We start from the raw sequence: 24,585 nt of genomic DNA, 5'->3' as shown, positions 1-24,585 counted from the left end.
ATTCCACCGACCTGATGTACAGTCAATATTGGTTTTCTGTTCTCATACGTGACTTCGGCACGCATCTCCAGCACACCTGGTGCCTGTCTGAAGAGGCCCCTGGCTTACCTGTGCAGGTGGGTTCTGCAAGGGATTGTTCTCCAGCTGGAGAGTCTGCAGCTGCACCATCTTCCTGTAGCAGATGGGGATCACGGACACTTTGTTGCAGGAGAAGTCAAACTTCACCAAGGGCAGCTCCACAAGATCTGAAACAAAAGGTGTTTGCTTGAAAATGTATTCTGGCCGTACACACAGATTTCTAAAGTGATCAAATATTTAACTAAGTTGGAAAGATGCTTATTTGCAAGACGATATTATTATGCTAATATCGTTTTCACAATTTACTGTATTTTTTTTTCCTCTTTTTGTTTGGTACTGAATGATACTCACACAGGAAAACGCGTTTAACTTTTCATCCACAAAACAACTCAAAACAGCCACCATTCTGTACGACTCCTTACTTAAGACACACCACGTACAGCAGGATTATTTTGCATATTGAGTCTCGTAAATGGCATACCTCATCATCAGGAGGTTAGATTATAAAGAACATTTCAAAAGCTGCAGGGTGAAGATGGCATTTCTATTCGCAGGTCATAACTGAATATGTAAAAGTATTCTAATTTAATAAATATCTTGTGACACCTGGACCTTCACCCTTACCAAACTGTAAAATGTCAATGAAGTTTTCACACACATTACACCTCATGACAAAAACAACACAAACACAAAACTGCAAAAGGACTTAAAAATACTCAAACAAAAAAGAGGCTGTTCCGGGTAGTGTCCCCATGATGGCCATTCTCATTCTGTATAAATCTCTCAGTCTCTACAGCACTGGGTACGTCTAGACTGTAGATAGAATCAAAAAGCTGACTTGAGTGAGAATCGGTCCGGTCAGGTTTATTAACCAAATTCTGACAATGACACTGCACAGCATGGTGTCTGTGTGTAGAACTGACTTTCCATTTCACACACAGCACCGGGCTGGACCTACAGGACAAGCCCAGCCACTCAGCGCCGTGTGTTACAGAAACTAAGCAGAGTGTTTCCTGTAACACAGCCATTCCAGGCACCTCTCCGTCCAGACCTGCTTTCACAGTCTGATCAGGTAACCAAGGAGACAGAACTGAAAAAGACCAAGTAAACTAGATTTGTCCATCTTAGGACCCCATACAAGCTAATCAAAAGGAAAGGAGAATGACTCATCTTACCTAACAGTGCCTACATGTGTCTTCTCCTAACACAAGGTTATTGGCAATAGTTTCAAAGTTGGATCTTTTCCAGTTTAGGGACACTACAACTCAATTTTAGTTAAAAGTATTATTTAAAACAGCAGTTATGAATGCAGCAATATAGACATGTCTTTCACAAAGTTTAAAGGCATCACAGTATTAAAGGTATTTACAGTATTAAAGGTAATACTGTAGATACTTTTTAATAATCAGATATTTTTGTAATTGCACAAAAACCTGAACCACAGCTTCATTATTCCTTATTGTGTAAGAGCCAAGACCATACAGCAGATGAATCTTGTCACTTTCTCTTTAGACGGAGCTCTGTGATGCAGAGCTGCCAAATTTCAGTGCTTTGGCTTTAAAGTTAAAAATAAACACATAAAAATTAAAAACGTTAACTTCACAGACTGCAACGGCAGCTCTGTGTGGGAGTTCAGGAGATGGAGGAAGATGAAAGTTGTTCCAAAAGTGAAACACTTCAGGACACACTGAAATCAGGATTGTTTTAAAAACATGATTTCTTTAATCAACAGCATCCGCTCTTGGGATTCTGTCAAATACCCGTCATAAAAGGACAATTTTAATCAAATGATTTAGTGTATAAGCCATGATGAGGGAGTCTGTGCAGGCAGGTGATTGCAGCAGGATATCTAGGGAGAGGCTGATGAGTGTGACATGCTAGCAGGAGACTCAAATCTTGAAGGGCATTAAAAAAACACTTAAGAGCATATTTGACAGATTTTTTTATCTAAATAAAATTTTAAATACCCAAGTGATATTAAGCTTAAAAGATACAATTTTCAGAAAGCAACAATTAAGATGCCCCCTTAGGGCCGTCTTCTTAATTTCATTTTTTAAAAGACTTCCCTTTGCAAACACACTTTCTAGGTCAGCTCTATGAATAACGTTTTCTAATTATATCGAATTAATTTCACCGAAGTGAAGCTATCTGAGACGAGAGACAGAAGAGCAGTGGCATGTTGGATCGGACTGGAGATGTACAGTATGTGTGGTCTATGACCCAGAACAGGGCCAGACTCCTACTGTATAACTCTCCAAAGCCACACAAGGAGAAATGCAGGCTGGTCCAGAAGTGTCTCAGGAGAGTGGAGAGCTTTCCACTGCCCCGAAACCCTTGGCTAATAAAAACCCTATAAACTAACCCAGACCCTGCCACCTGACCAGAGGTACATTACAAACCTCAGGAGACTTGTGAGCCGCTGCCTAACTACTGTAAGCTACTGTAAGAGTTAAAGGTGAACTGCAAACGGTATTTTTGTATTTCAGGATTAGAAAGAATCAGCATTGCTGAGTGCATCTGAAACCACAGTGGAAGTAAAATGTACACCATAACGTGTTAAACCTTCAACTGACATCACAAAACAGACAGAATGACCAGGTGTGTGCAGCACCATTTTCTTCGATACAGATCGAGGCAGCAAAAAACGTCTGGTGAGTGAAGCGGTCTTACATTACATTTAAACAAGCAGGCTTGTTAAGGCTTGTTATCTCTTTTAATCCAGTAGAAATATTGCCCTCGACTCCGAGACGGTTTTGCCAACAAATTCTACTTACTTGTTAACTCTGCATGCAGATCACGTTGGAACATTTCTGCAGTGAACTCTCTGCTGCACAACCTGTACTTATTTGCTCATACATCTTCTGACATTACTCATTACAGTGACTAGTGAACAGGAAGGGCCGCATCACGTCGTAATTCACGCAAACTCTCTCTCTCCTGCCTGTGGCAAGACAGGGGATTGTGACAACATGGTGACCATACAGTACTTTCACAAAGTTCAGGCTTTGGTGCTTAATTTCAGAATTTGTCAAATGTTGTGATACCATCACAATGCATTTATTTTGTTACCGAGATTTAATAACCAGTCTGAGAAACTGACACTGCAGTTCCCCTTAAAAACAGGATTCCCTGCTCATTTCTATCCTGGCATCCCAGAAGTGAAAGTCAACACATTCGCTGTCCCCATCGTACACACCAGCTGAACATCATCCAGCTTTCCCCAACCTCCAACACCAGCAAGCTGTGGAGTTTCCTCATGATCCCCCTGGTTGATTGTCAAATTTAAAACAAAATCAAAGGTAAGAGTATGTATTCTGAAAGTATTTAAGCCACATGAACACCACGAACAAGAAAATCACAGACCACACAACTCTAGACCTCTATCACAAAGCTGCACTCCTGTATTAAAACTTTCTGAACACTTCCTGATAACAAACCTTGTTTTTTTTAGATTACCACTACAGAAAATAATAACTGCAGTAGTAGTACAAACTGCTGCTTCTTGTAACCATATGGTTTTGACAAATGAAAGTCTATTAATCTCCTAAAGCTCTGGAACGCCAACAAAAAATACATAAATTCCCAGAGAGGATCAAGGAAATAGTTGGAATGAAGGAAAAAAACACATCCATGACCAGAGGTGACAGTGTCTACGTTTTTGGGTCTTGCTAATATCACTACAGACCTCCACGGGCTCACCCTGTGTGTTCTACAGCAATTTGACATTTTAAAACACTGCCAAACACCGTAAAAGTCATAGTGAGCGGGGAAGGCACAAGCTTTATCAACCAGAGAGGTTAAAGGGAGGTGAAAACGAAGGAAAGAAATACTACATTTCTTTTAAAACTGCTAGGAAATCAAGTTCCGGACTAAACCTCTTCCTGCGTGCAAAGAAGAGATGGTGAAAACTACATTCGGCTTATGTGACCATATCAAAACAGACGTGTGCGTTTTCCTTCGCTCGGCACCTTCAGCCTTACCGCGCCATGGCTAGAGCTCGGTTTGAGCTGGAGGACCGCCGGTGCGTCCGAAGCAAGAGGGGGTCTCCTGCGCTGTGCTACAGTAGCGCTCTCGCACTGTTCAGATCTGCAAGGGAGCCGTTTTAAGGTCCCTGTCATGGATTTCTCGGGTTTCCTGTACAAATAATCAAGCACTTGGGGGTGATACATATTTGCGCTCGCAAACGTGTGTTCTTTGCGCTAATAAATGCTGCGACGTTGCAGGGACGGGAGCAGAAAAATGAAAAATGAAGTGGCTTGACCATCCACTAGATGTATTGAGACGAAGGGGGACCACGCAGGAGTGGGCAGAGGCCGGAAGGAGGCGGCAGAGGAGAAGGAGCAGGCGAAGCGGTCAGAGGACAAGCTTACCCTCCGGCAGCAGGCTGAGGTAGTTCCTCCTGACGTTGAGCTCTCGCAGGGATCTGAGTCTCCCGATCTGCCGCGGCAGGGATGTGATCTCATTGCAGCTGACGTCCTGTCGTAACCACGGGAGAGAAGGTCAACAGGTTGCCTCTTGAATTCACACGATACGCGCTGCTACCCGGGGTTGCCCGGTCTGGGCTTTCTGTGGAGGAGCTCCAAAGGTACGCTTACAGTACCCGGCGCCAGGAGGTGGGAATGGCAAAGAATATTCCAATAATATGATGAAGGGCAAATGTATTTATTTATTTCCAAAAGGGCCATTAAGTGTTAAGACAACAAGCGGCTCTTCAGCCTGGGCTTCTGTTACTGTGACCTCCACATACACTGGGGAACCACGCCAGCCTATCACTGATCAATAGCATTCCACTGAAGCCATTGATAACGCCTTCCGTTATACAGTACAATGCAGTTACTATTTACACTGATGTACTGTAAGTTGGAGCTATTCCTATGTTAGTACTAATTATATACTGTAGGTTACAGTCATCATACTATATTATACTTATATATACTAATCATTATAATAAGTATACCTGGATATATTAATCACACCTCTGCAGAGCACTCACACACACTGGGGACTCTCTATAAGAGATCATCTTTTGTTCAGGGCCCGGATGATTCAGTGCACGTTCTGTGATCCTATTTCTTTCTACATTTCTACCAAGGTAGACAGACCTCTGGAGGTCCCTCCATATAAAAAAAAAGACAGAGCAGACTGAGATTTGTAACACATAAGCACAATTGTCTTGTTTTAAAAAAAACCCACAGTCTTTTCAAATTGGACAGCAACCAAGGGTTGAGCGAAAATAAATACGTTTCCGTCTGCTGTATTTCCTCCACGCATGATTTGTTTTTCTCTAGGGCGAACAGGGGAAAGTTAATAGAGTCTGCAGCGGGATTTTTCTTGGAATAGCAAAGTTTTCATTAGTTCTGATATGTGCACTTAAGTCCATCATGGGAGATCTTTTGCACACAAGGTGAACATTTTAAGGCTTCTCTGAAAAACAAAAGGACAGGACAAAAACGTAACGCTGACATTGGAAGCTGCTACTATCCCTGCTGTTTCCTCTCGGGCGGGCTGTGGTGTGGCCGTGTGAGGTAGAGCTCTGGAGACCAAGTGCACTTAGGAACTTAGGAAAACCTCCCTGCTGAAATCCAGCATAATCAGGCTGTTTTTCTTTGGCTAAACTGGGAAGAACGGTACTAAATATTAACAGCAAAAACACAGAATTGCTAAGAAATGCAGTGCCTGCAAAATTCAAATGTGGGTACAGTCCTACCGTTACAAAAGAATACAATGCGCTAGCAAGAAAGTGCAACATTAGAAAAGGTCCTGTAATTTTAAATCAGAAAATGAAAATTTACATGCATAGCGGAATTAGATACTGAGGCAGAGAATTTCCTTATTTTACAAACTCTCACTAAGCTCAGAAAAGGTATAAGTCAAATAATTAAACAGCAGCACGAGATCCATATTTACACAGCTGCAAAGCAAGCTCAGTAGAAAGTGCACAGTAATGTATTTCCACTCTGTGCTGAATTAGGACCACACTTAATCTTTGTATGCATAATACTAGTAATATTGTTTTCTTTCCAAAGAACATTAAAAATGGAGACACTCCCGCCCAATTAGCACCACATCCAACTATTCCTATTTCCTTTTTCTGAGGAAATTACTCAAGTATTGGTTACATTCACTCTGCCCTGTGGTGAAATCATACAGTTACCTAAGGGCTGCTGAAGCCCTTTATCTTGAAACCCAGGGCCGAATCTGAGTGTGCAAGTTAGCTGGAAATCAAGAAAAGCCTGACGGCAAGAAAACAAATACAAACCAGCTCCATTAAATTCTTGAGTTGGCCGATGTCCTCCGGCAGGGACCCCAGCTTGTTGTTGCTTGCTATTAGAACGCGGAGAGGAAGACCGCACAGGCACACAGGCAGCGCAGAGAGCTGATTCCGACTGGAAAACAGAGAGACACGATAAACACTTCGGAGTCACTCTGCTGGACGGAAAGAAAGGGTGGAAATAATGCTGTAAGAGCAGGTACAAATTAAGAACTGGGATTATTTTTCACCAATGTGAGGGGATAGTCCATAATAGTTGCAAGTTAGTTAAGGAAGGAATTACAATTTAAAATTAAGGAGGAAAATTAAAGTAATTATAAAAAGTCACAGTGATACAGTACAGTATTTATTATGGAAAGTAATAGCTTGTATTTCAGTAATTTCCCCCAGCTTCATACTTCTAAAAGACTAATCCCTTACATAAATCGCAACCGGTAACTTTACAAGATTACTTTTAAAAGTAACTTTCTGCAACTCTGTTCTTTTTTATTTCTCATGCTGTTTTCCAAATCTGTGCCTCGTGTGCATGGAGGAAATACACACGTGGCACACAAACATCACAGTAAAGATATCTGACATCAGTTCCTCCTCCCCTGTGCTGCAATTTAATTAATTAGAAAGGTAGATATTGAAAGCAAGCAGAGGAATAAGGTGACACTTCAGGAGAGAATAACATGGAAACCACAAGATATGCAATACAAAATCCATCAGACATCAGGAGATACTGTCACGATCGCAACCCCTCCTCTTAAGGGCGCTCCAGCCCTTCCTTGTTAGTTTCATCTCCCGCACCTGTTCCCTGTTCCAGCCCCTTTTCAGTTCCCCCTTAAAAGCCAGCCGCAGACGCTAATCCGGGCTCTGCATTGGTTCCCGCATCATGCGAGCCCGGGACCTGGATGCGCCTGGCTCCGTTATGGTTTCAGCTTCTGTTCTTGTTCTCGTGCCCCCTGCCGGTCCAGACCCGGTTCTGGATTTTAATCTTCGTTCTGGGATGGATCGCCTGGCCTTAGACGTTTTGCACCGTTTTGGATTTCCCTCTTGACTCGTCCCTGGATCGTTTGCCTCGGCCACACCCCCCGCCCACCAGCACTCCATGGACACGCCCCCCCGTTCTCATCCCCGCTTCCTGCATGCCTTTTTCTCACTCTACCTCGGATTGTGTCGTCTGCATAGGGTCCGGAAAGAACTCTCCCTGACAGATACATGATATTCAACTCCTTTAGACAGATATTTTTTAAACTTTTGCCAATACATAATCTTTTTCAAGATAATAAGGGGGAAGAAAAAGAAGGAGGGGTTTAATTTTCCTTTGCAACATTATCTAAAAGACTCACAGACCAACTTTTTTGTTTTTGCCACTTTCGGTCATGACACAGCTAATGCTGTAGGACCAAAAACACATACAAAAAGAAAAACCACAGCAGTCTACAGGATATAAATAGCTTTGACCTCATAAAAACAGGATTTCAAGAACAACCAAGGCTGCCCGCAGCAGCTTAACTCAGGCTGAAAATGGGAAAAATTCATCCTCAAAAATGGTCCCGATGAGCCGGCATCGTACCACCCGAAAGCATGTGAGAGATAAGGTTAAAGTACAAACTCATAAAAAACCCGATGTGCATCTATCTCTTCTGAAGGGGCATTCCGAGCTGTAGTATGTGGGCAGACATGGTCATATTTACAATAATTCGATTCTTATGTAATGCAGCCAGTCTAAGAATAGAGACAACCTGGTGAAAAACTCTTTGACATCAGCTTTAAAACCCACTATTTAAAAATAGTGCAAATAAAAAAAATGTTTTTGGCCAAGTAGGAGACGCAGAAGAAGTAGATGGAAAATTGTAACATTTTTTATTTGACAATAAATTGGACTGGCCAGTATCGTGAAAAATAAAGGCTTTATTCACTTAGTTCTGAAATATGCCTAAGAAGGAGAGCCAGCAGCATAACAGTAAGTACATGCAGCTATTTATATTTAAGAAAGTAAGACGCCAGAACGTCTATATCTTGTATTGAGGCCATTACACAAACATTTTAATGCATTTCAGGTGAATTCCATTATTAGTGCTTCTGACCTGAATAGATTCTTCATGAATGCTCCCAGAAAAGAGTGACTGCAATTTGTTTAAATGCTGGGAACAAAAAATGGTCAATGAGAGTTGTAAAGTTTGGACTCGTTTTTTTGTGTGTAATCAAAACTTGTCAAATTTGTCAAAAACCTCCAATCTGAAAGGAAATTATACTAATGCCAAAAGCTAAGCTTATGTCTACTACATATACATTATACTGTAACTACAGAGGGGTCTTGTGTACAATGACACCTATCAAAGCAACAGTTATAATGTAAATAGGATATTCCAGTTTACTGCAAATTCAGACTGAAACAAGACTTTTTTGAAAAATAAAATTGAGTCATTTTCTTCCTCATCAGGCTCAAAAATGTAAACACATGAACTGTTAGAAACAGATGAGAACAGCTGAAACTATTGCAACTTAAGATAAACAGCATATTCACCGCCTTTTGCTTTTATTTAAATTCTCGTTTTAGTCCTCTATCACTTGCTTTCTGCGTTCTCTGGCGAATGTTTTGCATTACAAATGACTCTTTGCTTCGCCAGGTTGATGATGTTGTAATGCAAGGGCTACAAACATGTTTTGTTACTCCTTGTAAAAGGACGTTTCCACTGTCCAGGAAAAGGAAATAAAAAAGTACTAAAATAAAGTTCAAAGTTCACGTCTGTACTTGTGAACCAGTGCAGGAAAAGCCAAGCACATTCTCTCACTGCATGCAGCACAACAACATGTAACCAAGATAAAGCAGTTCTGTGTAAATACACACCATAAACTAAATATCGCAGTTTTAGGAATATGCATTAGTGACCTTAATGTTTCGTGATCCAGGTTCATTTAGATATTTTTTAAGTGTTACCCGGCAAGTCTTCAGTGGAACTTGAAAACTAATTGAAAACTTCCTTGACCAAGGACAGACCAAAGCCCAAGAAAGGAATGGTAGGAGTACCACAGCTGAGAACTACTGTGCTTAGCAGTTTACTTCCAACATTTTCAAAGACTTTAGCACCATAAAAGGGAACCAAGCCCTTCACTTTCAAATCCTACAAGCTCAGAGACATCTTTTTCTGAGTACTGCTGCACAAAATGGCACAGGGCTGTTTCTGTCCCAATGTTGTCGGGGTCAATCTGCCCATAAAATGTCATTTGCTTAGTGATGGATCCTGCTGACAGACTATTCTGTATTTCAACTTGGAACAAAATGCTAAAATCTTTGGAATCTGGCCTTTCCACAATCTACTGCCAGAAAGATAACAAGGCCGTCTCACATTTCTTTACCAAAGAAGCTATGATTTCTACTGGCCACTTGAGCAATAATACCCCCCTTATTTCTCAGATAACCATGAAGAAGGAAGCTTTAACAGGTGTAGGAATTACAGGTAGCAATGGAGGTAAAAGAAAGAATGAAATACACATCAGCTACAGACAGAGATGTCCTTATACCCCAGACACCTCACAAACAATGCGATAAAAGATTCTCTGTTAAACAGAACTATGGAACCAGAATTTTATCCATCCATCCATTTTCTAACTGCCTTTTCCAGTTCAGGGTCGTGGAGGAGCTGTGGCTTATCCCAGCAAGCAACGGGCACAAGGCAGGCTACACCCTGGACGGAGTCATAAATAGCTTTTCTTCACAGCTTTTTTAACCTCAAATTGTGTTAATCAAGACAGACATTATTTTTTTCCCTCCTGGAAAAAAAAAACATTTTCTATTAAAACAAAGGTCATTATTATTCATCTCTGTCATAAATGACATCTTACATTGTGTCTTATATCTTATATTGTGTGGTAATTTTATAATGGAAGTACCCTATATTAAGACACAGCTGCCGCAGTTAAACGTCCTCACAAGAGATCACACAGCTCACTGTACTTTCCGAGATTAGTTTTGATTTTTTCACTTTCCTTGGGCAGGCTGAAAGACAAGAGAGGCCGACTGCACAGTAGACTGGTGCTAGGAACTTCTCTGGCAGGCTGAGCAGAATCAGTAAAGTGGTACAAGATTAAATGGACCTTTCATTACTCTACTGGAAGCTCCTCAGAGTTCCTGTAATGATGTCATGGGGTCTCCCAGCTCACAGATCCATCCCAGAGTTCTGTGCTCAGTAAACAGCAGACTGACGGAGTGTGTGATGTCCAAATAAGATCGGTGCTTGTTTTTTTATGAAGAATGGAACTGTCAACAGAATAACTGGTAACCAGACGTAAGTCAATTTAAATTCAAGATCAAACACAATGATAAAGAGAAAAAAAACTGTAATCCAGCGAAGACATACTGGAGCATATCCTTGAGCCAAAACCAATTCTTGCGTCTTCTGGCAAAATTGCTGCATTTCTGAAAGGCACTTTCATGGTCTTGACCAGAAAGCTTTTCCCCAGGCATAAACTTCAGGATCCTAGGTGTCAGGAGATCCTTTCATTTTGACAAAACCCACAATGTGAAACCATCAGGAGGGACTGGGAAGCTTGTCAAGACTGATCCACTGTATGAGGCCAAAGTTCAGATCGAGAAAGGGAATGTCCTAGAGTGGCCCATTCAAAGTCCTGACTTCTTGACTCTTAATGAGAATCTGTCGAAAGACTCAAAAATCCTCAAATGACCCCCCAGGCCACTGAAGCGAGCCTGAGCCTGAGAATCTACTCAAAAGAGAGAATGGGCTGGAGAAATAGCTACCAAGCTAGTGTGAAACGTTCACACGGACCAACGGAAAAAGACTTGCAGCTGCAAGTGCAAGTGCTTCTTCCACCACAAATCAAGTTTATGGGTCTGAATACGTATGCAACCAGCACATTCCAGTTTTTTTCTATTTAGTTTTTGCTTATATCTACTGTAACATGGCTTAGGTTTGAGAATTCAGATTCTGAGTAAAATATTAAGTTACAAAAGCTAAAATGCATCATCTTATAATGTCATAAAAGCATATACTATACAAAGGGTCTGAATACCTTTTGCAAGGCGGTGACTATACAGCCAAGGTAGGCTTGTATCAGTCAAGTATTTCTTCTTGTAGTGTCATCAAACTTAATAGTGTTAACACCAGTGAGTGGGTAGGGTAGAGAAACTAAACACTTTAAATCTTCTGTGACTACACAATATTCAACGTCACCTGTCAGGCATAAAGAGTTAATTGCACATCAGCCAGAATTCCCGTTTAGAAACCTGCAGCTACCTGGACCTTCAGCCAATACTGGTTTTCCCTTTCTGGAAACTACTAAAGAAATCCCCCTACTGGAGCTCTGGGATACTGATTTTCTTAGAATAATATTTATCTTTACAAAAGTACTTAACCCTTAGAAGGGTTGCCTTTAAATTTGCTAGGAAGGACATTTTATAAGTACTTTTTTATAAGTTAAACCCTGTGCAATATTTCACTGCTATGCAACTAAATCATATCCAAATTTTGTTGAGGCTGGAAACAAAGCTGTGATGCTAGAAGACGTACAGGCCGCAAAGACCACAAGTGGGCTGTACTGTAGGTCACTGCAGGAGTCAAAAATCACAGTAAGACCCTTAAAAACCACTATTCACGTTCCACAGAAATGTCCCTGCATCAGAGAGATTCAAGAAATAAGGCTCTGTATGTACCAAGACGGGACAGAACAGGAGATTGTCATAAACGAGCACCAATCTAACAGTTAATTCTTCTTACCTCAAGTTTAAATAGGTCAGCATCTGCAAACTGATGACAGTCTCTGGAATGACTTTAATACAGTTTTGATAGAGGTTTAAAGTCTCCAAAGAGACAAACTGGCACACCTCCGAGGGGATTTCAGTCAGACGATTCCTGGACAGGTCTGGAAGAAAAAAGCAAAAGTGATGAGAAAGTTAGTTACTAAAATTTATCATTCCTGGCAATTTTTCCACGAAGGAGAAGCAGCCAGAGGTTCTGGAGATATAACCACTCCAGCCTCACACAAAATCTGGAAAGGCAACCTGCTGAGGAGCAATGGAAAATTCAGGCCTCACTCTCCCCCACAAAGACAGGATGAAGGTGGACTTCATGGTAGACAGTGAAATTGAAATTATTGCAATTAATAAATTAGTGAAAAAGTGTTTTCATACACAGTGGATCAATATTTATGCAACTTCAGACTCAGTAAATTGAAGTAATCAGGCTCTTATAATGCTTGGGATACCTGGGAACTCCACTCAGACCAATTTGGAGAGTCACATACAGTATATAGCATTTGGACATCAATCATCACATTCACAATTCACGAGTCACTATACCTGCAGTGTCACACGTGCACCACTAGATGCCACTCTAATGACCACAAAGAAGTGATTCGGTATAACAAACCATTGATACCCGTTCCCCTGACTTTCAATAGTGATGTAACCTTTGAGAAGGTCTTCCCAGGATATCCACACACAATGCCACTCACTTCCAACACATTCAGTCAAGTATCTGAAAACTCTGGCAAACTCCAGTTTTCCGTTTTGGAGATGTATATTTAATTAATTACATGTAGGAAGTACGAGGTGCTCTATGACTGTTTGTCACTCCATAATACTAATGGCAACAATTTAACAACCCCGGGGGTTCAGTGCTTATTTTACAGTTTATCACTGAGCACACTACTGAAACCAAGCATGTTGAGCAGAGCAGCCCTAATGGGAACCCGCTCAGAAATCATTGAAGATGACAGACTCAGCAGGGCGCAAGCCCATGGAAGAGGGACTCTCGCTCGCACGCGTGGTGTGGATGTTCAAGGCAGCATCAGTCCGCCCCACAGCTCGTCTGACCGCTGCTGTCCAATGTGGTCACTTGAACAGCACCGCTGGGGCGCCCTGCAGTGCGGGATCCTACTGGAGAGAGGAAACTGCAAGGGAGGCGCAGGTATGGAAAGTGCACTCTGTCAGGAGAAGCTCAAAACAGGCCCGCTCAGTAACTGCTCAGACTGTCCACAGACATGCTCTTAGTCACTGCTGGTGCGCTCATGCTACTCAGGCGGCGCAGTGCTTCAGGACTGGATGAAGAGGGTTCTCTCCTGTATGGACATTGCTGAGGAATCCTTTGTGATGGACTCTGTTCTAAAGCCCGTTCGAGCAGATACATACTGTACATACACTGCTCCAAAATGCCATTGTCCCCTCTCCTCCCTGCAGATATCAACTGGATATCACCAAGCTCAGCTCACATTTGTACCCGGGCCCCAGTGTAAGTGCCAAAATGTCACAGCTTCACTGACTTCCAACACTGAGGCTGTACGCACAGAAGCGCAGTCACAGACTGGAGATAGTGCCCTCACAACATCCTCCCCTTGTCAAAACCATGCCATGCGTGCATGAATCTCAATCACGGAAACATTCTATGTAAGTATTTTGAAGGTGCAATTAATAACATGACAGCCAGTAATAATAAACACTTGATCATGCTTGGACATCTACCCGATGGGGCAAAGAAGACAGGGCAGTACAGACAGGACAGAGCTCCAGTCTTGAGTTTTATATACAGATGTGTTACCACTTCACTGTCCACACGATGCACTGCCTCTCTGCTGGGGGCCACAAAAAGCATCAGCAGTACTGAAACACAAGGAGACCAATAACTGTCTGACAGGAGACGGGCTGGATAAACCAAAGCCATTTTCCCAGGTTGTTTTTAATTTCTCCTGTTCCCCGATGACAGCCCCAGAGTCGTTTACCAAGAGATACAATCGGATTTTTCTCTGATGCTATGACCGCAAATGGTCCTTAGACAGGCACCTGGAAATATCCCCATGAACAGGCAATAGCTTTAATTCTTCCACTACTTTGCATTTCCATATTAAGGCAAGTAGGCCTGGTTGCTTTAACAGAACGACCTTCACAGCTCAGAGTTGTCAGTTCTCTCTTCTGCTGGGACTGAATTCAGCTGCCGAAGCAACAACAACCAGCATTGCATACCGTCTGTCCATTACCTCTCATTCAAACCACAGCTTCACTCTTTCACCAGTTCAGTTATGCTTAATGACAATAAAAGTCAAGCTTCAACTATTAGTCATCTGCCACGTCAGATCAGAATACTTCAGGCCAACAGTGCTCTAACAAAGCACAAATGTTTTTGTACAGTAAGGATTTCCTAGATGAAAAATAGTTAAAATATTCCATATTAAGGACTCTCCACAACACTGTCTGCGATTTATGTCCACGATGAAAGTGCATTTTTATCCAAAGCATGAGGAAAAGAGAGACAGTTTGTTCTAATTTCATTTCCCATGAGCACTCACGGGCTGCAGTGCACAAACGCTCTCAATTCTGCTTTCAGTGACAACATACACTTTTCAATGTCCCTATTTCCACAATCCACCTGTACCACCCCGTGCAGCAGGGCTGATTCCTTTATTCTTTAAGCCACAGAGAGAGACCAATCTTGCATATACAGCTATGCGAGTAGCATGATCCTACACAAAGCCTTACAAAGTTCATAGGACATGAAATTTAGGAAAATGTCAGGACTTCATTTGAAATGGATTTGCCAGAATTGGGAACAAAATACAGAGGTCTTCCTTTGCAATAAAAACAAACCACATTCGACTGAACGATTGTGCTGTTACCTGTTTTATTATTATACACTCCACTCAAAGCACTTTACAGGCAGTAAAGAGCTATATTATTACTAAACAGAGGTCCAGCAGCATTTTAATAATAAAATATTCCTCATCAGCAGTAGGCAACTAGCCTAAATATCATGTCCTATATGCAAATATTGCCTGCAAGCAACAAAAATTGTATTTACTGTGACATAAAATCCAAACTGGTAACCATGGAGACTAAAACAGTTCCTTATTTGAGCCCTACTGCAAGCTTTTTTAAATAAGCAACTTATTTTTGAAAAACATCAGTCATAATAGTCATATTTTAAATACTTAATTGTTTTCAGATTCTGTAGGGAATGGCCGCCACCGACTGGATCCTAAAAATATTAAGAGCATCAAGAATCCGATCCTATATGATCGCAGGATCACGCGTAAGACATTGGCAATCTTACAATCCTGCAAGATCTGGAGATTCATCAGCAGGGTTTCATACAGCATTATATGGAGGTTTATTTGAGTTATATTCAATCCTAAACAAAATCTAGTCAAAGCCATCCTATAAAATACAGAGAACCCGATAGGATATTTTATAACATCATTAATAATATACTATTTTATATTTAACAAGATTTAGAAATCATGTACAACATCCCATAGGATCCTTGTATGACACAGCGGGATCCAATCATAGGATCTTAGTGGATCTTTTTAATAAATTCCCACCAGGAATGCTGAAATCTTCCAGCAGGAGTGAGGAACTGTGGTTTACAGGCTCTGGGCGTAAGGGATGGGATCATGTCACAGGTGAACTTTTCCTGGATTGCTCCAGCAAATCTCGCTCCATAAGTCCGCAGTCCTTTAGGATCCTGAAAAGGATGTCACCCATTGGAGAATCGTGTGACAGGTCCCCCTTGACAAGTCCTTAGAGGAGCTTTCAGGATTCTATGAAGGATCTTGTTCAAGAGCTTTTATTCTTCCTCTGAAGCACTGCCGTCAGCCTGGACCATTTTAACTTTTTTTCCAAACGCTCCGCAACTTTAAAGAAGCAAAAAATAAAACAAAATAAAGGTCGAAAAAGTGTAACTGTACCAGAAAGCTTTAAATGAAGTCATTACTTTCTCCTTCAAATGTGCGAAACCCTGGTATATAATGCCATATAATCAAATACTGAAGCTGAATCGCTTTTGATCACCACAGCAATACACAATGGCCGAACAGAGAGAAGGCCTGATGCACACAACAAGCACCAGGACAGTCACGGTAGTAGCCTGTTATCACGCTGACAAATCAAACTCCACTTTGTCTTAAGTCTCAGCCCCTAACTCTTACGATAATGGCCAGTCAGGACAACCTCTGAGGCATGGGCTCTGGAAAATTCCCTGGGAAATCATTCCGACAATGACAATGGAGCTGAGCACGATCCCAGGTGAAACAATTCTGCATCGAAATGCTCAGAATCAAGCATGTGGGCAGGACACGTGCTTTGAATATACTGTATAGCCGAAAAAAGTACAAACAAAACTTTTACTGCAGCTTTAGTGAATTGTACGTGCATTGATATACAGGTATATACCTACAGTCTGTGTTACGTAATATAACAATAACCTCACTACAGAAATATGTAGACAAAAATATTGATTTGTGACACCCAGGAATTACCAATGGCTGAAGGACACAGATGGGACCGTCCCACCCGCCTCAGCGTCAGGTGTTTCCTGGCTGATGCCAGCCGGCTCGAGGTGGAGCCTGGAGCGCCGAGCAAAAAATCCCCCCGGCCCGCACTCTCCTGAACGCGTGCAAAACCGTCTGCTCGTCTCCAAAGAAACAGGCACGGACCGGCTGAGGAGAAGAATGACTTAGTGTTGAACAGTCTCTGAAAGAAAGGCTGCTGACAAGACAAGGGCATTTGACCCATTCAACTAGTGCGGTGTATAAGCATCAGTTTCTTGATAATTACAGGGCAGATTTAAATTCCTTGTCATGTCACATCTAACAAAGGCAAACAGGTATTCACTGACCTATTGGAAGAGAGGCTGGGAAGTTTCCACACACACATAATGAACAAGAAGACAGAGTGGCATAGTAGCCTACAGTAGTCTTCACAGGATGGGCTTTAACTGGCATTAACGCACGCAGTCTGGTTACTGGAGCTTCAGTGAACCATTCAGGAGGAATTCGTGCACAAGACCACTATCAGGAATCAGGAGGTCTCTCCAGGAAGACAGCTAGTGACCTATCTGTCACTGATTACAGATTTGCAGATACCAACACTCATTCAAATTAGATGTCCTTATATTACTTGTAAATGCAAGGTCAATGTGTAAGAGATGATCAAAATGAACTATCTGGTGCTTATATACTGCACAGTACTTAAAAACAATCATGGAGTTTGAATTATACATGACTCTATGATATGACTTAATGATATTGCAAAGATGTTTGAGTAATTATGCAATGCGCTGTTACATAGGAACTGCTGATAGTGAGGACAAGCAAAGTGCATTTCACACTACTGTACATGTTCAAGGTAAAGCAAAACTTGTGTGTTGGTCTCATACACTTCACACAATTATTATTCCATACAAAAAGTATAGTGCGTACTTAATATGAAAAAAGAACAGAAAGAAACGCCACCCATTTACAGCTCATCAATGAGATAGTTATACGTATTGGTTGTCTACAAGAATTATGACAAAAATCCAGACGGCATTGAAAATTAAAAAAAAAACGCAGCTAAGATGCAGCTCTGCCTGAGCTTCTTCGGTCTTTCCTCTCTTCAGAATTGCTGCAGCACTGCCAGCGACCTCGTCCAGGCTGGCTTAGCAGCTCACCGCTGGCCAGCCATTCTCACCATCCTGCTGCGGTTAGCGTTTCGCGTGCTCTGCTTTTGTACAAAACCCGTTTAGGGAGACCACTGCTTGCTGCTCCTGCCCTGCCATTCAAGACATTCAAAGTGAAACTGAAAATTAAATAACTTAGATTAAATATGAAGTGAAATACAAAGTCCCACAAGGTACTCTCTTGTATTAGGACTCAACATTAGGCAAGTACAGCGCGACCGCCGTGCTCCCACACGAGTCTCCACGCTGTGTGTATTCCTCAGTGGTTCCTGCAGTACTCTGAATAAGGTCACATTGGCGCCCTGGGTCAGAAGATTATTAAAGGAATTTGTCAGAGTTTTCATACAGCAATAACCAGCATGAGGCCTTAATGCAACATAATATTAAGAAGCCCAGGTGGGTGCAGTCCCAGCTTTTAAAATTGCAAACAATTTTTAAAGAAAGACTTCAGACTGAAGCACAGCCAGCCTGCATCTGACCAGGGCCTTAAAGAAGAACGCAGTCAACACCAAGGTACACAGCCAGGGTGTAAACTGAACAGTCAACATAGAAAAAAAATGCCATTTCTCACTGCTGGTGCTAGTCAGCTACGCGTTACACGGCCCCCGAGCCCCTACAGAGCAATTGTTGTTGGCAGCAGGGTAGGAAGTGAACTTGTCTGTACTGTAATCAGTTCCCATTCTTTCGCTGACAATGCTTCTCTGAAAAACAAAGCAAACCCATGAGCTAATAGTGTTAACTATTTATGGCCTTGGCTCGCTCCCTGCAGGTTCATTTATCTCCTGGAAGTCCTGTGTACTACGGATATCCAAACAGTGGTAAAGCACTGACAAAGCTGGAGGTGGGTGCCAACTCCATCGGTGCTGTGTACGCTCACGAGCAGCCAGGACTTCTGATCATATACTGTACTACATATCAGAGAGGTTGACTTAGCGATGTACTGTGTGTCTGGGGACGGCACTGTGGCGCAGCGTTTAGCATGGCTGCCCTGCAGCGCGGTGGCCCTGGGCTCAGTCCTGGATCCTGGAGAGGACTTGTTTTCCCCATGTTCGCTTGGGTTTCCTCCAGGTGCTCCAGTTTCCTCCCTCAGTCCAAAGACAAGGCGGCCGGTTAATTGGCTCCTACGGAAATCGCAGGCCCAGGTGTGAGCGTGTGTGAGACTGGGGTCCCATCCAGGGTGTATCCTGCCTTGCTCCCATTGCTTGCTGGGATAGCCCTCCCCATGACCCTGAAACTGGATAAAGCAGTTGGAGAACGGATGGATGGTTCGGGGGATTACCTTACAACTGTGCAATCACAAAGCTAAATAATTTGGTCTTGTACTGGACTCCGTCTAGTCAACGTGTCTGGCTCTTAGTTAATTATGACTTAGTAAATTTGCAGTCTAGTGACTTATCAGTGGATCGTAAACAATTACAAGGATTTATTTCAGTACCAACAGTGTTTCAGGCAGTTTTCACTGTAAAATAAAACAAAACGTGAAAAAGAAGTCAGGATAGAACTGAACAGAAAGAAATAAAGACAGAGATAAAGAGTTGTGGAAAGGATAAATGGCCAATGCTAATTAAAAGCTTGACTAAACACACAAGTCTTTAGTCTAGATTTAAACACTGCAAGAGTTCACATTTCCCAGATGGACAAGGCGGCTGAAGCCACGCGCCCCGAGACTCTTACACCCACAGTATAAGAAAGCACTAAAAGCTGTGCCTCAGCAGAGCGTGAACCGCTGCTCGTTACACAGAGAGTAACGAGAGATGGAGGGATGTGGTGTGTCGGGCTTGAAAACAGAAGTCAAACTTTGAAGTGAATGCGCTGAGTGATGGGGGACAGGCGACGAGGTGTCAGATACTGGGGTGATGTGGTCACGGAGTTTTGGACCATTTGAAGACTGTTTAGGGAGTAGCTAGGTAGCCTCTGTAAAGGCTTTTGCAGTGACCCAGTCGAGACGTGATGAAGGCAGGAATCAGGGGTTCTGTAGCAGTGTGACCCAGGAAAGACCGAATGCAGGCAATGTTTCTGAGGTGAAAGTAAGAGACTTTAGAGGTGACTTTTATCTGTGCATCAAACCAGAGCTCAGGGTCAAACAAGACCCCCGATTTCTTATAGTAGGGCATTATTTGAGGCTACGTTTTCCAATGTGTAGGGAATTTAATCAAAGAAATATATCTTCCCTGTCCTTATCTACATCACCTCAGTATTTGTCATATTAAATGGAGGAAATCTGAGCTCAACCAGGCACCAATTTTGCTCAGACAATTTGACAGAAATGAGGCATCGCATGGAAGATTGGATAAGATATAGGTGTAAAGCTGAATGTCGTCAACATAAAAATATAAACAGCTCCCCTTTTCACCAACAAGACTGTTTTAATGGGAGTAAACAGATTAACAACAGACCAGGTCCTGGGAGAGAGCACTGGGGGACACCTGAAGAGAGTGAGACAGTTTTCATGTTTGATGTAAACACACGTTGTCAAACAGCTACAGCCAGCTTCTTAGGAGCTATGCATTTCAGAAATCTATACATTTGCAATTTGGAAAATGAGCATCAGAAAAAAACATCCTGCTGCATGTACTGTAAGCTGACGTCTGGCAGCCACACAGAAGTCTGTGGTGAGGAGCACGTCCCTGGAAAGGCCGGAAACTTCAGCAGACGTGAACAACCACGTTCTCGCAGCTCGTCTTCAATGACAACAAGAGACCAACTCTTTCCAATAACTGAGATGCAAAAGACAGGGGCTTCAAAAACATTTCTATAAAAACAGAAGGTGCAATGTTCGACAATGCATTCGACGTGTGGCATCACGTGGTAAGAAACATTTCGAAATGTGCAAAGATAAGTTCCACTATGAAAAACACAACACATTTCAGAGCCCCATATTCACAGATCCTGTTTCACTGGACGTTTTAGACGCCGTAAATAATTTAATCAGCAGAAGCACAACACGAAGAAACACATTCTTCTTAACTGGCAATTAATGCAGCCTTCCTTAAAGGTAAGCATGCCTTATTTTTTATGTTAGGTTAACTTGAGGTGGGCAGAGAAATGCTTTACTCATGGGAATGAATATTAAGACAATCACCCCGCATCATTCTGAAAAGTTGGCACGTAGGAGAACAGGAGTCACCTCTTTACACCAAAGGTGGCAGGAGTATGGAACACACTCTGGTGCCACATGGTTGAGATCCTCAGATCAGTAAGCTACCAGCAAAAAAAAGTGTTAGGTGGGCCAAAAGGCCTCCTCTTGCTAATAGCCTTATGCTCTTCTGTTCAGCAGAGCAATGTGTACCATGCATGCTTCCAGGAAGCCACCTGTTTAAAATAAATCAATAACATTCATCAAGCTATTTGTGTGGTACGGCTGCGACTGATTCATCGATGTCCAGGAAACTTATGAAATACTTCTTGGAAGAGAAGAAAGAAAGCCTGCTCACAACCTTGCAGTGCATATGAGCTCTTCAGTGCTGTCTAAGAACAATAGGCATCAGCTGACGACTAATTAAAAACAAATTCAGACGGATGGGGTGGTGTACGGATCAGACACCCTGCCCCATTGTTTTAGAGGGTTAACGCCACCCCTAACAATATCGAAGAACAACCAGTTAATGCATGCTTAACAAAAGACAACTATTTTAATGCCCCTATGTTATTTTTTAATGCGTAAGCTCAGCTATTTACCATTCCTTTCAGGCTACGCCATGGCAGGCCTGCAGGGAGGTCTTTGCTGTTTGAGATCTTACACCACAGACCTGAACATATAAGAAATAATATATAATACAACATATAATCAGATTGATAGAATTTCAACATCTAGGCTACTATACTATGACTGTAATTAGGGCTTCTTCAGAGACGTAATGTGTTCTGATATCCTGTTTTTTCTTTTACTTTAATGCTAGAGATGTAAATTAATTATACATCAGTTACTACCATAAAAGAATATTTTTTTCAATACTTTGCTAACCACACCTGTTCGCATTTATGATTCTCTTATTAACTCAGTGGCATGGGTTAACACAAAACATTTTAAAAACGATGCTGGCTGAACACACTTTATTTCCGAATAAAGAAACGTGGTTAAAACAGGAGTATCTTTTTTTAGAAAAAAATTAATATTCCAAATTAGATTGAATAATTGAATTCCTGGTTTAAAAGCATGCTGAACTGTATGGGGATTCAAGAAACTAAAAAAGCTCTGCACTGTCAGTGGCAAACAGTTTTACCAAGAAACATCACACTGAGGAATGCTGCTTTGTACATCAGGATGATTTTAGCAAGGAAAGTGTTAATGGGTCTGTAGGTGTCCGAAATTGCATCATTTATGTACTGTATATTCATCATAAATAAAATCCCTGAATAGTGTTAACCTATACTACAGATTTTGAATTTTCCAAGGGGAAATAAGGAACAAGGAAATCAGACTGAAGTAATAGGAGAAAAAGGCAACATTTGAAGAAATGTCCATTCATACAAAGATCAAAGAACTGAAGTTCTTTCCAGGCTGACACCACAGGCACAGCAACACACCTAGAGAGGACATACTTATAAATAATAATAATAGGACAACTCTCTCTATTTTAATCGTTAATTAAAATAAAATTAATTGTAAATTAATTTTAAATGTATATTATTAAAGATTAACCCATTATCCATTATCCACAACCATGCAAAGTTTTGAGTTTATTATCGCTGACCCAGAGTACTTGCACAAGAAACTGTTGGACATGGTCATCTAATATTTTCATATAATATTTTGATTTGATTTGATAAATAAAATTTGATTTGATAAACTTTGATTTAATTTAAAGATGAAGTCACACAACACTAGAAATGTTTCAAATCCAAGTGAAGAGCCCAAAGAAACATATTAACCTTTATAAACCAGAATTTCCTTTATAAACTAACTGTACATAATTTGCTTTACAAGACTGTTTCTTATTTCATTCAGGTAAACATCTAAACAGAAAGAGGGGACGCGCCCTCTTTAGAGCACATTCTGTGTACTAACACTGAAAGATTTTAGAACGCTGACAACTATAAGGTTCAGAACATATGAAAACAGTGGGAATTAATGTTTTAGACAACATTGTTAATGAGATTAAAAGTCTTGTCCATGTTTTTTTTCAATTTTATGTACAGAACATACTGTAGCACGCATTCCCCGTTCTCTACAATGGAGAAATTTATTTAGCCTTTTTTTCACAGGTTATATTTAACAAACGCAGTTGTTGGGTGGTTAGTGTTGCTGCCTCTCTGTTTTTGGCTCCTGCCTTAATGATTACTGGGTGTCTTCTGTGTGGAGTTTGCATGGTGTTTGGTTCTGCTTGTGTGGGTGTTTGCCAGGTGCTCTGGTTTTCTCCCTCCTTGCATAGAAATGCTGGCCAGGTTAACTGGTGCCTGTCTGTAAAATGATCCTGTGATCGACTGGAGTCCTGTCCGGGCTGCAGCCTCACAGGACAGACTTTGTGCGTCTGCTGCCGTCGCCCTTACTAATAAGTGGCTTTGTGAAAAGGAAAGGATGGAACTAAAATCTTTATTTAAAAAAAGATCTGTCAAAAAGAGAAGATTCTTGGCAGCACATCACTCCGACAGTACACTTAAGTCTCTACATTGGTCGCCTAGTAAGTCAAGTATTCAATACGAAAACTTTTTAGTGACTTCTAGGGCTTTACAAAATCTGCCTCCATCATACATTTCTGAGCTCCTCCATATTCACCCTCCCTCCTGCTGAGGCTGGTCCTCTGCTCACTGTACCAGGGACTAAATCACAGGCCTCCGGAGACAGTGTCCTTTCTGTCATTACTCCAGTGTTACAGAATGACTTCCTTAGACTCTAAGAGAGACAACTTCTGTAACTCTCTTCAAATCCAAACTCAAACCTCATCTCTTTACTAGGGCCCATGTCTGATGGACCTTTTTCTTTATCACTATGCAGAGCATCCTTAGGCTTGGGAATGTATTGCTTTGTATTATTATTACTATTGAAAAGGCTCTGTGTTTCCTGTGATGTGCGAATCCCTCTCCGGGCCGATACTGGCGGAGAGTGGCTGGAGGAGCCCAGGGGCCGGCACCAGGAGCTCAGCTCAGCCAGCTCCCACAACAGGAGAGCACCCGCTCTCCCACCCTCCGCAAGATCCTCGACAAGCCCGGCTGCCAGTGGCGTGCTTGACCTTAAGGAGCACACACACGTGTCGTGGGAGAAGCTTCTTCGGGACAGCCGGTAAACCTACACAGGTCTTGGGTGTGTCCTGCGACAGAGCGCTTGAACACTGCTGTGTGCTGGAGATATCGGCTGTCACCGCGCCACTGAGCCCTCCGCCACTCCTGCCGAATGATCGTTTTCCAGTCACTATCGGCCTTCAGACACCACACCTCTCTGCTGCTGGGTCTACACGCTGCTAACAGAAATATTTCACAAGGCTGGGTGGAGACTCGAGATGCCCTTAAACAGTGCTCGGTTGCATTCATTTGTAGCTTGTACAGGGAGAATAACAGCTTAGATCACGTTTTGCTTGTGCAAAAACCAGGACAGAGGAAGTCAGATAGTTGTTCCTCATCTTCAGGGTTTGTTTAATTACTATACCTCTTTGTTTTTTTTCTTTCATGGGAAAATTTCCTTGAATCTGGTATGCATGTTTTTTGCATTGATGTGAAAAATGGTTGTACTATGTACATGTAAATCTATCTACAGTGCTCTACAGGGCTTTTGTTTTCATCTTCTTTCTCTTTCTCATCTCTATCATTGAAGACTGATGATCTTCATCAGTGTTCTGAACTTTTAAGGCAGATGTTTTCACTGTC

At 41.9% G+C, this 24,585-nt stretch overlaps 1 protein-coding gene across 3 annotated transcripts in view; it reads right to left on the bottom strand.

The window, feature by feature from the left end:
* lrch1 (leucine-rich repeats and calponin homology (CH) domain containing 1) overlaps positions 1 to 24,585 on the bottom strand; it is an 82,688-nt gene that overhangs the window by 35,124 nt on the left and 22,979 nt on the right. For all 3 annotated transcript variants that reach the window (XM_088913051.1, XM_088913052.1, XM_088913053.1), the window contains exons 2-5: positions 12,073 to 12,217; positions 6,338 to 6,464; positions 4,449 to 4,554; positions 109 to 245 (exon numbers count right to left, since the gene is read on the bottom strand). In XM_088913051.1, the coding sequence (XP_088769177.1) occupies positions 109 to 245; positions 4,449 to 4,554; positions 6,338 to 6,464; positions 12,073 to 12,217 (515 nt within the window). The remainder of the gene's footprint in view (positions 1 to 108; positions 246 to 4,448; positions 4,555 to 6,337; positions 6,465 to 12,072; positions 12,218 to 24,585) is intronic.

Source organism: Atractosteus spatula, chromosome 4 (assembly GCF_055471065.1).
Source record: "Atractosteus spatula isolate fAtrSpa1 chromosome 4, fAtrSpa1.hap1, whole genome shotgun sequence".
In the NCBI taxonomy this organism is placed as follows: Eukaryota; Metazoa; Chordata; class Actinopteri; order Semionotiformes; family Lepisosteidae; genus Atractosteus; species Atractosteus spatula.
The sequence above is the reverse complement of the archived record's forward strand: the minus strand, read 5'-3'. Positions and strand labels throughout refer to the sequence as shown.